Genomic DNA, 16,471 nt, shown 5'->3' with positions numbered 1-16,471 from the left:
GCGGTGCTCAATACACTCCGTCCGTGCCCTTGGTTTGACCCGTGAGACTCAGCGCCGTCCCTGACGGCGGACGTAGCATGCCCCTGTACCCCTGATGCAGCTTGTTGTTTCCTTGTCCCCGAATGGCAAAGCTGCGACCACAAACCCGGTGTATGGCTGCGTTTCGTGTCACGCTTGCACCATGTCCGGCCTGGCTACGTCCCAGCACTGTCGAGACCATCTGTAAGTGTGTGACATGGTGTGATCTGTCGTACCTGTGACACCCGTGACACTGTTGGCTGCCCGGCTGCCCCGGTCGCTGAGCATGGTCAGCACGTGCGGCCGCGCGGTAGCTCCTCTCCAGGTCACGTCGACACGCTCTCAGTAAAAACAACCATGCTTGCAGATTAACATTGGGGTGTGATGTTTCGCTAGCACGGGCGTATGCAGGAAATCGCGATGGGGGCACAACCAAACAACCGGAACAACCGGGAACCCAATGATGGTGCATCGCAGGCGCGTTACATTTATTGCATGGCGCGAGACGACACGTGTTTTAAATGCACTCATTTGGATGTTTCTACTGTGACTTTATTATTGCATGCAAACTTATCATAAGGTGACACGTGCTGGTCTCTGGCGCCCTCAGAACACAGCCAGCTCCTTGCCAACGTCTGTTCAGCAAGCCTGCAGGAGGCCGGATGAAAACGGCCTCTGGTACGAACCAGTCGACGCAGGCCATTCGCAGCCGGAGCTCACGGCCAATAATAATACCAACCCGTCCTTTACCAAGTTTTGTTCCGCAGCGTATTTGTGTGTCTCGTCCCGACTCTTGGAGCTATTCCAAAGCCATGGACAGTGCCATCGCAGTACGTCTCTGCCAAATTATCGGCAAGTCCCGCACGCACCACCGGTCACGACCCCGCCCCGCCCCGGTGCCCTTTCGTGGCGCGCACGTCACGAGCGGGCGCCGTACGCCACGCACGCGTCTACGCAATACAAGCGCGGCAGGAAGCCCGCAAATCCTTTCTCAAGAAACGGTTTAATAGCAGTCCGTTTGCAACGAAGCATTGATTGATAGGTACACTAGTAATGTAAAGTATGTTGTAGTGTTTCAGCCCGGACACACTCGCGGCTGTGACTCGCGGGGCGGAACGAGCCGCTGGCGTTACATCTGAAGGATCTTTGCCTGCCAGGCTTTGCCCACCAAGCTGAGATTTCTTGAGAGAGTCCCCTGGGTTGAAGTTCAAGTCAGTGCGAACTTTGCGAAGAAGGCGGCAGGCTCAATATGAAGCGCGCACACTGTTGTCAATATGTTTTTGCAGCAAATATTCTAAATATGCAAACGTTCCATCCCATGTCTAGGTTTCATTGTTGCTCACAGCAGGCGCAGTTTGGAGGCAGTGGAAGAACAACGGCAACGTATATGGTAAGCGATAATCTGAACTGGGATAGTGCTCAGTTACTCCTTTTGTAGTTTAGACGGACCTACGTGCTCCACTAGACTATCACTTCACACCTTCAGTGTTCCATTCAAGTGACTTAAAACCGGACCGTTTTAATACATGGTGGCCTTGGGTCAGGTCTGAGGTTGCAGCGGACGCAAAACATGGCGGTGGTAGAGTTTCAGCTCCAGGCCCGCTAACGGCTCTGATCATCGCGACATCACATTAAAAGCTCTGAACACCCAAAATGCGATTCCAGAACGCGTTCCGGGAAAGTGACGTTACTTTGGGTCAGATTTAATCGCGACGGAGGCCAACAATCACATGTTTTGCTTACAGCCACCGAGCGCTCAGAGCCCAGCGCGTCTGTCGCCACAAAAGCGTGCGTGCCGTCCCCGGACAGGTAGCTTCCCACATCTTCTGTTCCATCACTGTCGACAACACTGGTAATGAGCATGTGATTTGTATGCTGACATCACAGTCACTGATGAAAACGCACATGAGACCAAATGAGCCATAAAAACAGCTTCACCATACGCGGCGGGCAATCCATCACGTTCAACACGGTGCGGTCAGCATCGCTTTAGACAACATCGAGCCCGTTATCAAGAGGAGCTATCCATATGCAGCACCCCAATTTCAATAATGAGCGTGTGGATCGATCCATTCCAAGCAGTGCGAAGCCACCGACTCGAAGCAGCCCGCTGCCAACGGAAACGCCGCACAACACGGGCTGAACCAGCCGGGGTGATGCCCGGCCCGGAGAACCGCGCCGCGATGCTTGTAACGCAGCGCCAGCGCCGGCCCGGCGCGCTCCGATCACCGCCCGGCCCGCTGCGGCGCCGGTGACGTCACACGAGCTGCCCCGGGGCCAGCGGCCGCCTGAGCGTCGCGCAGTCCTGGTCACCAGGCGACCAGCGCGGACGGCGTCATTACTGGACGGGGCGGACCGCCGACCGACCGCGCGGCCCGTCCCGGCCCAGCCCCGACGCCAGCGCCTCGGCCAGGCGTCACTCGATGATCCAGAGCATGTTGAGCCCGGTCGGACCGATGTGGATCTTGTCCAGCATCGAGTCGTGCTTGTGCCGCACTATGTACAGGAACAGCAGCAGCGTGTGGAACAGGTTGTTCCGCCCCTGCAACGCCGAAGGCGTCATCAGCAGCCGTCACGCCTCTGGCGTTTTCAGCGATAGGCTGGCCGCGGATGACATCACACCACACTCCACTCTCCATTGGTGGATCGGTTCGGTTCAAAACTCCACACAGCAAGGACATCCTAACGGGAAAGGTGACGACCGTTGCTAATTGCCGCGCTAAGAGAACTGGGCACGCTCGGTACTCCACGCCCCGCCATTAACTGGCTCGTCTCAGTCAGGTCAACTCGCCGACTTCCCAAGTCCCCCCACCCCCACAACAACGGCAGCAACAGCGTGCAGACCTCACCTTGACCACCTGGTGCGTCTTCCCCAGGGCAGCAACGGCATGCAGACCTCACCTTGGCCAGCTGGTGCGTCTTCCCTAGGGCAGCAGCAGCATGAAGACCTCACCTTGGCCGGCTGGTGCGTCTTCCACAGGGCAGCAGCAGCATGAAGACCTCACCTTGGCCGCCTGGTGCGTCTTCCACAGGGCAGCAACAGCATGCAGACCTATCCTTGGCCAGCTGGTGCGTCTCCCCCAGGGCAGCAGCAGCGTGCAGTAGACCTCACCCTGGCCAGCTGGTGCGTCTTCCCTAGGGCAGCAGCAGCATGCAGTAGACCTCACCCTGGCCACCTGATGCGTCTTCCACAGGGCAGCAGCAGCATGCAGTAGACCTCACCCTGGCCAGCTGGTGCGTCTTCCACAGGGCAGCAACAGCATGCAGACCTCACCCTGGCCAGCTGGTGCGTCTTCCTCAGGGCAGCAGCATGCAGTAAACCTCACCCTGGCCACCTGATGCGTCTTCCACAGGGCAGCAGCAGCATGCAGTAGACCTCACCCTGGCCAGCTGGTGCGTCTTCCACAGGGCAGCAACAGCATGCAGACCTCACCTTGGCCAGCTGGTGCGTCTCCTGGCCGCTGACCAGTGAGAAGCGCGGCGGTGTGATCTCGGTCTGGTGAATGACCAGCCGATGTCGGCCGGCCGCCGGCTCGTCCGGTGCCCGGCACACGTGCTCGTTTGTGAAGGTGCGCCCGTCAGGGTGCGACGGGTGCGGCGGCAGGCGGGCGTCCATGTAGGCCGCCAGCAGATGCATCACCAGCTGTCGGCCCCGGTCAGCAACGGCGTGACGGGAGGAGGGCGTCACATGGGGGACACACGCGGTCACACGGGCGGCGACGGGGGCCACGTCGGGTGGCGCTGGCAGACGCGGAGGACGGTGTCAGGGTCTCACTGGCAGGAACGGGAACGGGGGGGGGGGGGGGGGGCACGTGAGGCCGTGACACTGGCAGGAGAGGAGGCGTCGGAGCACGGCGACGCGCGTGGGGATCCCAGAGGCAGACACAGGGATACGCGAGGCCCGCTGGCGCACCTCCCGAACCCGTCACGGGGCCTGCTCACATGTGATCTTAACTGTGCCTCAAAACAAAAGCAGTTTTTAAATGGGCGCACTCGAGTCGGGTTGGAATAATTCTGGCATTGCGTGATCGCAACACTGCATGCAGTGGAATTACATTACAGCCCGTCCGTATTTTTTCTCCGTTTTTACTGCGTTGCGATTCGCTCCACTAAATAACTACGATCGTATACGGCTTAAGATGCATGGATCGGTGTTTGTAGCGCTTAGAGATCTAAATTTAAACCCTCAAACATCTATCCAACCTCTCATCATCTAAAATGTTTCATCCTGCACCCTCACGACGTCCCGCTCGTCCAGGGCAGGCTGCATAGGCCGGCGACCAGTGGGCCGAGTGGGCCCCTGGAGGGGACCCCGGCCGGGCGCCCAGTGCATACCCTGCGGGTGGGTCCCTGCGCGGGCTTAAGCTCGGCCCCCAAGTGCATGCGGTCCTGCCCCACCGTCATCCAGTCTCCTTCATCCCATAGCTCTGAAATGATCTTGCCTGGTCGAAAGAGCCCCAATCCCAATATCCAAACTACGAAAGCTGAAGTCAGTCGTATGAGTGAAACCCTAGATGGATTCCGAAGCGGCGGGCGCGGCCGGAGGTGCACAGAGGGGCGCGCGGGCGCGGTCGGCCGGCACCGTACCGCCGAGTCGGTGGGCAGGTGCTCCTCCCAGGCCTTGCCCCGGAGTGTGCCGCCGCCGTTCCAGCGGAACTCCTTCAGACAGCCGCCGCGGCTCAGCTCTGGAACAGGCGCAGACGCCGGCTCGTCACCGAGAGCTGCGCACCACGGCACAGCGATGGCTCACTGGTGCCTCAGAGGAATGGAACGCCACACATCCGAGGCACAGCGACGGCTCGCTGGTGCCTCAGAGGGATGGAACGCCACACATCCGAGGCACAGCGATGGCTCGCTGGTGCCCCAGAGGGATGGAACGCTACAGATCAGAGGCACAGCGATGGCTCGCTGGTGCCTCTGGGGGATGGAACGCCACACATCCGAGGCACAACGATGGCTCGCTGGTGCCCCAGAGGGATGGAACGCTACAGATCAGAGGCACAACGATGGCTCGCTGGTGCCTCAGAGGGATGGAACGCCACACATCCGAGGCACAGCAGCGATGGCTCGCTGGTGCTCCAGAGGGATGGAATGCAGCAGATCTGAGGCCTTCAGAACACTTTTTATCTTTCTGAGCCCCCTCCCTCTTCCCCCTGGCAAACACCGAGTTCACAAAGCTTTATCTTTCTGAGTCCCCCTCCCCCCTCCCCTGGCAAACACCGAGTTCATAAACCTGTCAACGTGATGCATAGATGGACTGAGGGCTTAGAAAAGCGAATATTGTGCTTTTGGCCTCAGATTTGATAACGTCCATCTGGTTTGCACCAAAACAGGTCGTCGACATAAGAAATGAGCAGAGTTAAGCGCTGGCCCCAGCTGTAATGCGACTTCCTGCATCCGGTATGCCAGAAGACCCCAACATATCCCCTAGTTACTGCCTCTATCGTCTAATTCGGAAGACCCGGTGCGCCGCACACGCCCCGCTCAGTGACGACCCCCGGTACACCAAGTGCGTGACGTCACCATGCACCTCACACCTTGACCAGGACGTACCTCGTATGCGAAACACTACGTACTCCTGGTGCGTGGAGACGGAGAGGAAATGGAGGACGGCGTTGAGCGTGGGCACGTCCCGCACCAGCTGGGACGTCTTCCTCAGCTTGTCCAGCCCCACCTCGCCTGTCGACAGAGGCGCCACCAGGGAGGTCAGCACAGGCATGGTCAGAGCTGGCATGGTCAGAGCTGGGCTGGTCAGAGCTGGGATGGTCAGAACTCGAGTGGGGTGGTCAGTAATACAGCAATCCGAACTGGGGTGACCAGTACTAGGGCGGTCCGAAATATGGGCAGCATCCCCAACACAGCATTGCAAAAACACCGCGTTTGTGACATCTTATATAAACACTACGTCATCGACATCTACAACGCCGAGCCCCATCTTGATCAAATGACATCGATTTCGCGCCCGATATGTACACGGCATACCGCGCCGCGCACGGGCGACACGGGATCGCACCAAGCTGCCCGTGTGTACCAGAGAGGGTAAGGACCAGGGAAGGCCTCCCGCGTGCGCCATGAGGTGTCCACCCATCGATCTGCGCTTCCGGGAGGCCGTGCGTACCAAGGAGGGTAGGTGCTAGAGAAGGCCCCCGCGTGCGCGGCGGAGCGTCCACTCACCGATCCGCACCTAGGAGAGGCCGTGTGTACCGGAGAGGGCGGATGCCAGGACATGCTCCCGCGTGCGCGGCGGAGTGTCCACTCACCGATCTGCACCTCCGAGAGGCCGTGTGTACCGGAGAGGGAAGATGCCAGGATAGGCTCCCGCGTGCGCCACGGAGCGTCCACTCACCGATCTGCATCTCCGAGAGACCGTGTCTCCTCAGCGCGGCGTTCACCGAGTCGATCTCTTTCACGAGCCGCACCAGGATGGTCTGGCAGAGCCACTGGAACAGCGCCAGGCAGCGCGTGACCGTCAGCACGGTGACGTCACACTGGAGCTGCTCCTCACACGCCGCATGGGTCGGCGATCACACGCGGCACGCGCGGACGTGCCGGCCCTGTGCGCGGCCGGTGTCACGAGCATACATCCCTGGCGTGCGACCAGGCTACCAAAAATCGCATATCACGGCAAAAGGCGTCTCTGCTGGGGCAACGCCATGGTTCTCATTTGACCTTATCACGACGAATGCCGCGCCGCGGTCGTCGCCAGCGCCGCTCTGGGCGCCGTCACTCGCACCGCGTGCGAGACGTCACCGAACGGCTGGCGGCCGGCCGGGCACCCACCACGCGCACGTTCTCCGTCCAGCGGAAGAGCGTGTCGCGGCTGACGTCGAGGCGCGCCCAGGTGCGGTCCAGTGACGAGTGCAGTGCGCTCTCCGCCTTCTCGTCGGCGGCCGAGCCGTCGTCCGTCTCCGGCGGGTCGCGCACAGACAGCTGGCGGGCGAGGGGTGCGTCAGGTGGCGGCGCGCACCGCGACTCGCCGGAGCACGGCTGACAGCGGTCAAAGGGTGCACGCTCGAGAAGCGAGGCGCAGGGTCGTGACGATCACATGCACAGCTCGGAGTAAACCAGCGGTCCTGGAAACAGACTGACAGAGCATGCCAATGTCCGGTGATGCCCACATAACGCTGATGGTGTTCAGGGAGATCGTAATATCACGCTGGAGAGATCGTTAACACTGACATCCGAGACTAGTACCATTTAATCGATATCAGTGAACACTGAAGGTCACACATTAGCCCTATGGAGCAGGATTGTTGACCACGTTGCCCGGATTGGGGGTGACTGACGACATCCCAGCCTCGCATGCCAGTTGCCCAACGCTTACGAGTAACATCGTCGCTTCGCCGTCACTACGCCGCCGGGTCGGCTCTCCACAAGACTTCAGCACGCGCGCCCGGCAGCGCACAGGTAGCTCCGCCGACCTTTCGTCGTCAAATAACGCCACGGCCGGTGCCACGCCACTGACCTGGTACACGTGTTTCTGCGGTGAGTGCGTGAACAAGTCCGCCAGAGAGGAATTGCTGTGATTCCAGAAGCTCTGGCTCTGATTGGCTGACGCTTCCATCGACGCGTTCACTGAAAACAGCAGAGGTTGAAGTCTTGAAGGCTACAACATCCCCTGAACCCCCGTCATCAGACGTCAAGACATGCAATCGGTCCATAAACGCCCTGACACGCAGCACTTTTCGCATTCACACGATCTCACTTTGGTTGCTTGAAGTGTGCCGACCCCAAGGTGTCGACAACACCCATCGCATTTCAACGCGCCGGACGGTGAGCATCACGCAAGACGCACACCGGACAAGCGCGACTGACGAGGCCGACGCCGATCACACCAGCGCGCACCCCTGGCACCGTCCGCCCACATTAGCCGGCCGACTGCGAGCCGGGGCGCACGGGAGGGGGAGGGGACGGCACTCACGTGCGTTGCGTCGTCGCTCCGCCTCCTCGTACTGCGCCATGTACTGTCGGAAGCTGTCCTTGTCGGTGATCTCGATGGCCGGCCGGTTGACGGGCGTGCTGATACGGGGCCGGCCGACCGACGGCGGCGCCAGCGGCGACCGCTGCCGACACACGGGTCAGGGGGGAAACACAGGTCAGACACCGGCGACACATAGGTCAGAGGTCAGACAGAGGTCAGACGCTGCCGGGAAAGGGGTCAGAGGTCAGACACCGGAGACACATGACCACACGCGGGTCAGAAGTCAGACGCAGGTCAGACACCGGCGACACAGGGCGACACGTGGATCGGGGGTCAGACGGAGGTCAGACACTGCCGACACAGGGGTCAGAGGTCACGCACAGATCAGACGCCGACGCCATGCGGGTCAGAGGTCAGACGCTGCCGACACAACGCACACGGCCAGAGGTCCACACGTGCCATATGCCGGGGGCCACTACGCCCAGTAAGCATAGGACAGCCACATCAACATGCACGTGCTTCGGTTTGCACCAGCTACAACCGCTTCAACGCTGCGAAGTCAAAAACAGGAAGCGTGGCAAGATCAACTGGCAAACACACATCGGTTGCAACCGTCAGTAAATCTATATTTGCACGTGTAAATCTATATAGATTTTTTACGCCACTGCACCGAATCGAATTTTGCACGAATCCCAACAATTGCGCATTGCACAGAAAATATACTGAAATGACAGAACAATGAAGATGTTCTATTTTTCCGCACATATCGTCAGCACATCTTGTGATGGTGTAATTTTATGACTACACCCCGTCGCAAGACTGCTGTCGTTAGATCACATTGAAAACAGTATCCTAGCTGAAGATTACTTTGTGTGGACACTGACTCGTGCAACCGACTGGTCCAGACTGTGAGATGGTTATAGCATTACGTATTAGCCAAAAATACCACAAATATTTAAAGCATATGTAAGCCCCTAGTCCCAGGATGCCAGCCTGTGAAGAACGCATGTCCTCACTGTCGAGAATATGCGATGCATTTGGCGGTTATAACACTCACGTCACGTGAATGATTTGCCTCGACCTCCTCATGTCCGTCAGTCTCGCTGTAAGGCATGTCACACGCGCCGAGCGCTATACCTAGCCATATCATACCGCCATAGCGGCGATATGTAGTGCAGCGTTGAATTCACAAACCACAATAGAGCGCCACGCCTGCGGGTTGACGCTGAGGTGAGACCTCACTGAAGAATACCGCATCAATGTGCCCGGCTGCCTGAGACAAGCATGCCAAACTACCTGGGCGTACGGCGAGCCGCGCTGACCGTAGGGCGAGCCTAGCTGACCGTAGGGCGAGCTCTGCTGGCCGTAGGGCGAGCCTGGCTGACCGTAGGGCGAGCTCTGTTGGCCGTAGGGCGAGCCTGGCTGACCGAAGGGCGAGCCTGGCTGACCGTAGGGCGAGCTTTGTTGGCCGTAGGGCGAGCTCTGTTGGCCGTAAGGCGAGCCCTGTTGACCGTAGGGCGAGCCCTGTTGACCGTAGGGCGAGCCCTGTTGACCGTAGGGCGATCCCTGTTGACCGTAGGGCGAGCCGTGCTGGCCGTAAGGCGAGCCGTGCGTGGTCCAGCCGGCGCTGGCCGAGCCGTCCTGGTAGCCCCAGGAGGAGACGGAGGCGGAGAGGGCGCGGCTGCCGCCCACCTGGTCCGACCGGTCCAGCCAGCTCAGCGCCGAGAGGTCCATGGGCGTGGCGGGCGAGCCGCCGGCGCCGGTCGCGCTCCGGTCCGGCCGGGGCCGGCTGCCGATGGCCGGGTCTGGCCGCACCACCGAGCACGGACGCGCGTCAGAGGGTGCAGTGCCAGGCGGCGAGAGCGCTGGCGACGCTCAAAACGACGGGCCCGCTCCCAGTCGACGACAGAGCACCCCGGCCAAGGCCAAGAGCCCAGCCCCATTACGATAGCTTTGGAGGAGAAAGACGCCACTTGTGCAGTAGAATTAGCTTTGAAATTCTTGGCTCAAGTCAGCGAGCCATTTGGACCTGTAGATGACATTTGCATGCAGCTGCCCAACAATGCGTGATGCTGTTACTTGCATGTGTTTTATCCATTTCAAAGTTACCCAGGTGGTCACGTCTGGGACACCCTGGTCAGGGTTGACAAGATACCAAAAACTGCATCCACTCGCGGCGCATAAACAACAGTGTGAACGAGGAGCGGCGGGCTATGCACTGCCGTCCAAAACCAAAAGGGCCTCAGTGCCATCAGGTAAATAGTTCAGAAACATTTCACGTTTAGGAAATTAAGCATCCTCTTGGCACACACAAAGTTCACCCAAATTTTGAACTTAAAGGACACGTTACACACTTAAAGATATTGAAGCAAGCATCAGATATGATCAAACATGCTGACTAATAACTATTGGCAAACTTTTTAACTGGAAAAGACCGCTCTAGACAGCACAAATCTCTACATAGTAAATATGCTTCTCAATGCGTTATGGTTTGATTCCGTAATCGTTCCTTGCACATTGCACTGATTGAGAACCAATTGGCGGCCACTTTATCTGAGACAGCGCTCAAGAACGCCAGATGTGAACGCCTCGCCAATCATATTTTTCTTGGTCTTGATCGCCGCATGGCTTATGGAATGGCTGGGTTTGAATGTTGTTATTATGATGTCATGAATGCCAAGTTGACTTTGAAATATTCCCCACAATATGTCTTTTCTCTTTTCACGGGCGTGTACCTCAGAAACTAGAGGCGCTACCGTCTTAAGAAGGGCGGGATTGTGAGCAGCACCGAAAAGCATTCAATATGGCTATTTCAGTTCAAAGCCCTATATGAATTGAAGCCCCCCCCCCCCTAAGATCACATGGCATTACATTACAGCTTTTCGAGGTGCATCGAATAAGATAACGGCATTTCCAACAACAACAAAAATGGTGTGAAGGCCTTTTCATCTGAATGGCAGTGTAACCACACCCAGAGCACTTAAGTTCACCTATGCCCTTGATTTCAGTATGGGAGATGGCAAGCCTAGGAATCACACGAACTTGGTCGAGCACCACGGCGAGCGACGTCGCAGACGCCGGCCCGCACCTCCCCGCTCCCCTCCCCCCCCCCCCCCCCCGTCACCCTGCGGACCGCCTCCACCGGCGGGACGCGCGGCCGAGACGGACGCTCCAGCCCTCACCGTGCCGCCCCACGCTGAGCAGGCGCTTCTGCTCGTCCGTCAGGCTCAGCACGGCGCAGCCCAGGCCCGGGTACAGGTAGCGGGTCATGTGGACGGCCAGGTTAAGGCAGCTGATGACGAGCACGCCCAGCTCCAGCCGCCAGAGCAGCAGCAGTGGCACACCCAGCAGCTCGGAGGCCAGGTATGAGCCGTAGTACCTGTGTCAGGGACATACTGTCAGATGGGACACACATACAGCAGCTTGGAGGCCAGGTAGGCGCCGTAGTACCTGTCTCACCTGTCTTGGGAGCGAACTGTCAGATGGGACACACATACAGCAGCTTGGGGGCCAGGTACGAGCTGAACCTGGCCCCCATCTCAGGTCTAATGGGGAGCTTTACCATGGTAACACGTGGCAACACAGAATAAGGCTAGCAGCATTGCAAAACATGCAGGCAGGGGTAGCATGGGCAGATAAGTCAAGCAGACACTAAGTGTTATGTCAGCAGATATACACAAACTTCGCTGCACAACCTTGTAGACCTGTTGCCCACAATATAATCAGGCAAGTGATTGCAAACAGAAAACCCTCTGTGCACAATTACAGCTGGTAGGTACCCCAATATCTAAATGATAGATGCCTTGATGTTTGACAAATGGATGTCCTGATAATTAACCTGAACACCTAAAAACCATGAAACAATAAACATTGGGGTTCCATGCACCTTCACAGGCACTCTAGAGCAGTGCCCATGGTTTGCCTTAAAGATAGACACACTAGTGGCCCAAACATATGCAAACACTGGCAGATCACAAAATAATATATATTTACATATACAGGCCACTTTTGCTCAATTGCATGCACCATTACTTACATCTACTTTTATACTTACATTTCTAATGTGATGAAGAGTGACAAGAACAGGTTAATCATAATCCAAAAGGCTGACTGTCGTGAAACAGCACCTAAGTTCTTGCGCAGCAGCACCTCTGACACAAACTGATTGACTGCCATCTTGTGTTTTCAGTCCTGCAAGGCCGAAGAAACATAAAAGAACCAGACCACATCACCAGCATGCTAGCATGGGAGATCACTGAGTATGTGCATGCGATGTGTGAGCGCTTTGAGCCCTCCTCCCATTCAGAAATTAACATATCAGGTGTTTCATGCATGGTAGCACAAAGATGCCAGCAACTCCAAGCAGCATTTGTCAGTATGTCCATCAAATCACAAATTTCCCATGCTCTTTTACAATGGGTGTACAATCTGCATATTGAGAAGTGGGAGGCTTGGCTTTGTTTGGTCTTAATAGGTGACCATAACTGGATGCCAATAACTGGAAATATTACCTGCTCCTGGTTTACGTAGTATGATGTGATTTAGTAGTTTGGTGGTCAGAGTCCAGAGATAAATACCTTAATCAGCCATGGGCCAGATATCCACTATCTTAAAATCCACACATTTGTCTGACATAGCATTGCAATTTGAATTTTTTCAACTAAATTAAGGTGCAGGAGGGCACAGGGGCTTCACCTGTAACATGCACTGACTTCCTCATTATTAGGCTGCACCTACATCCAGCTGTGTTGTTAATCTGGTTGTGTTGGTTTATGACAAGGGACTGCTAGATGAAACAAGAATCTCATGCACCACATTAACACATGCTCAGGCAGGGGTTCACATTTGCTTATTGGATGTTTCCAAACCATCATTGGGCACTTCAGTTTATGCTTCCAGTCCACAAATTCTATGCAGCTGATTTGACAACCAATCAATGAACAGCTTTATTTTTGTTGTTTTTCATTGATGGGTCCATAGTTTTAGCCCATATATAAACAATTATGTTCAATCACAATGCCATCATCAGTAAAGCTCATGACATTTTCACATGGCAGAATAAGGCCCACACCTCCACTGTTTATTTCCATGGTGGGAAGTAGCTACCTGTCTGTTTGTACTTTTGTTCTGATGGCAAGTATGCATTTCAATAAGTGCTCACCATCCCAACCACTATTCTACACTCCTCTCATAACCTGGTACAAAATAGGAAGCTGCCACAAGGACTCCTCACTTATTTCATCCATGCTACCCATTTCACGATGGAAAAATAAAAACGGTATCTCTCCAAGATACAGCAATTACCTTCTTGACCACACGAAGTAAGGTCACTGGTTTACTACGCCAGCCATGCAAATATCAAGCCGTAATGCTGATCTTTGTTTCAAGTTGCAAACCTAACGTGACTCAAACAATAGCAGGAAGAATTCCTGAAATGTGCGTACTGTCCTTTGAGTTAGTTGAGTGCAATGTCTGCGTTGAGTACATTAAGTTAGCTTAGCGTGGCGTACCCCAAACTCAGCACGACCCCCCACCCACTCGCACCACGCCGGCCGAAAGCGAGTCCGCCAATCTAGTAGCACGCCAAAACCTCCAAATATGAATTGCCCGTCTCTTATGCGTCACATTCGGTGCCATGCAGAAGATGTACAGCTCGAGAACATTTTTTAGTGGCTTCAACCTACGTTATTCGCCAAAAGAGGAACGCGGGGCTCGCTAACCAATCCCGCATAAAAACCGGCTCATCCTAAATGAGTCACACGTGCAATTTTGTTTTGATTGGCTAGGCAATACGGAAAATATGATCAACAAGGTCCGTCACTCAAGATCACAATTAATTGCATATATGTGGGAAAAAACCGGTGAGTAAAAGCTTGGTTACGTTGGGTGCTGTCATCCTTTCCCGGCATTATTCGTACGTACCACGGAGCTGAATGGAGAATTAGATCCCGTGAGATCTTTGTACCCAATGGCGATTTAATCACGCAGTCCAGGGCAAGATCGCTTAAGGCAGGATCATCGTCGCTAGCAGCGTTTGGAGGGTGTGGGGGAGGCGGTGTGTTAACAAGTAAGTCGTGACATGGCGACGTTCCCGAGTGAGAGCGGCGCATCTAACCAATACGTGTTCAACCGTAAGCCGAACATTACAAGCCTCGCAGACCGGTGGTGCAGAACGACTGAATAGATGGCTGTGGGTGAGACGAGTGTGGCCACATCTCAAGCGCACCAACACTACTTCTCTCTGCCTGTTCTCCTGGTGACACGTGGCCCATGGTTGGAGCGTGGGTTTGATTCGATGCATATGGTTAGCATGAGAGACATCCTACTGATTCTGAAAATACCAAGCAAAATAGACTTTAGTAAAATGAAGAACATCACCTAGTGTCAGACACACTTCCAGAGGCGTTGGAAGACGGACACTTTCGTTCGCAAGGGTGTCGACGAGGACATTTCCTACGATGCCATAATGTCCCGGTATCCGCAGAAAGGTCACGTGTTGGTCGGTTGGCAGCGAAAACATTATATCATGGACATCATGCACTCTCGGATGGTTGAAATCATCGAGTCGCTGAAGGGCCTGCAGCGATGCCTTGAAGTCTGTGCGTATCGCAGACTGAGGAATACGTCTGACTCTGATATGTGATAGCGCTCGTTTTAAAGCGTATACCTACGCAGAGTACATCGTACTGAAGTCTGGAAGACGTCCGGTGAATCGAAAGTCAGGACCGATGGCTGCTGCACCAACCTGGTCACCATAAGCAGATCCACCGGTGTAAAAGAAAACAGATTCGACGCGCGGATTTCAGTACTCCAGGAGGACAGACTGTACCTCAACAGAAGACAATTCCGATTTGTTGGATCTAGATAGACACTCTATTGAGAGAGCATTGTAAACCAAGAAAGGCGTCAATGGAGGGTTACGAGCAACACGAATGCATGGGATGTCAAGAGCTCGTCGCGCCTGTCTGACAGCGTCGGGCAGGACACACGACCTCCGCTCCTGTCTTTGTTGGTGCGGTCTATTGGTTTCAAGAGCAGCGCATAACTCGAGGTTCATCACACTTTGCGATTTGTGGAGCAGCAAGAAGCAACGCCACTCTGTTAGCGCTGGCAGGTTGGCGTCAGCACGGATGGCGAGACCTGGGGTCGTGCGGAAGGCCCCTGTGATCAGATGCAGGCAGGTTGATTGAGTGGCTCCCAAGCGTTTGCAAAGGTTGGCGGAGATACTACTGAATATGAAGCTGTTATATCCCAACGTTGATCGGACGAGACCGATATAAAGTGTGATGAGCGTCGCACGGTCTGCACGCCAGGCATGACCAGCAAGGCACCTGAGGACGCTAAGCCATTTTAGGCAACAATTTATGACACCTTTGTGAGCTTGGAAGGTTAGACGTGAGTCCAATGTAATTCCCAGAAATAGTATGGGAGTTGGGAGTAGAATGGTATGGGGGCAGAATGGTATGGGGCAGAATGGTATGGGGCAGAATGGTATGGGGCAGAATGGTATGGGAGTACCACAAATTTGTGGAGAGACGGCAAGTGACGGTAAGGGACCTCGCATGAAAACGAGCATGGCGTGGAGAGTGGAGAGAAAGAAGCCCCATTCTGAGCACCAGTTCACACAATGATCGATTGCTATTTGCAAAGCTGAGAAAGACTCTTGACAGTCTCTGTGTGAGCTCCATATAGTAAGATCGCCAGCAAACATCGAATATCGGGCACATCCTAGGGTGTTCGGTTGTGTAAGAAAAACATCATTGATGGCGATAAAAGACAGCGTTGGAGACAGAACACCACCTCGTGGAACACCATGATCCATACGATGTAAGTCAGATGCCGTGGATTAGCAGCATACACTGAAGAAATGACTGCAAGAAATTGCAAAGAAAATGCGCTGAGTGGCCCCTGAGGCCAAGAGCATGCAACTTGCAGATCGCGGTGTCGCGATGGACTTTGTTAAATGCTGACGTGAGGCCACGAAACACAGCGACGGTTAGATGTTGTCTATCCCAGTTGGCATGTATATCTGTAGTGAGACGTATAACGTTTTCTGCTGTACCATGCTTACCTCCGAATTAACTTTGGAAGGCGTCTAACAGCTGATTTGTTTCCAGGAACCATCGCAGGCGTGTACTGACCATTCGTTACACGACCTTACAGGCACAGTTTGTGAGCGATATTGGACGATTTGAGTCCGAGGACAGCCTTTCTTTGCCGGGCTTCAGGATTGGAGTGACCATGCTTTGGAGCCATGCGTCTGGGGAAGTGTGATTGATCCAGAGATTGTTGATGGCGACTGGAAGTGTTGATAAGTCTAAAGTAGATAGCTTGGTGAAAAACGAGTAAGGTAGTTCATCTGGGCTAACCGAAACTTTCTCCGGGACAATTCGAGTTCACGCATGATAAGAGGAGCATTATAGGCTTCATCGTGATCAGACGTAAACTCGGGGTTGGAAGTTCTTTTAGTTAAACATGGGTTAACGCTGGGTGAGTAGATATTTGAGGGGGAGACAGAGGCAAAGCGTTGCG

At 55.1% G+C, this 16,471-nt stretch overlaps 1 protein-coding gene across 1 annotated transcript; it reads right to left on the bottom strand.

Annotated features, from left to right (window-relative positions):
* Window positions 1–610: 610 nt before the first annotated feature.
* On the bottom strand, window positions 611–9,593 carry LOC119099331 (transmembrane protein 209-like). The gene is made up of 9 exons (XM_037222462.1): window positions 9,236–9,593; window positions 7,940–8,081; window positions 7,484–7,593; window positions 6,799–6,948; window positions 6,365–6,458; window positions 5,572–5,697; window positions 4,606–4,703; window positions 3,452–3,661; window positions 611–2,560 (listed from the first exon to the last, which is right to left on the bottom strand). The coding sequence occupies exons 2-9, from the start codon at window positions 7,977–7,979 to the stop codon at window positions 2,435–2,437; spliced, it is 954 nt and encodes a 317-aa protein (XP_037078357.1). The 5' UTR covers window positions 7,980–8,081; window positions 9,236–9,593; the 3' UTR covers window positions 611–2,434.
* Between the last annotated feature and the right edge of the window lie 6,878 nt (window positions 9,594–16,471).

This window comes from Pollicipes pollicipes, unplaced genomic scaffold (assembly GCF_011947565.3).
Source record: "Pollicipes pollicipes isolate AB1234 unplaced genomic scaffold, Ppol_2.1 Scaffold_4740;HRSCAF=5597_pilon_pilon_pilon, whole genome shotgun sequence".
Taxonomy (NCBI): domain Eukaryota; kingdom Metazoa; phylum Arthropoda; class Thecostraca; order Pollicipedomorpha; family Pollicipedidae; genus Pollicipes; species Pollicipes pollicipes.
Note: the sequence above shows the minus strand (reverse complement) of the source record. Positions and strands in the feature narration are given on the sequence as shown.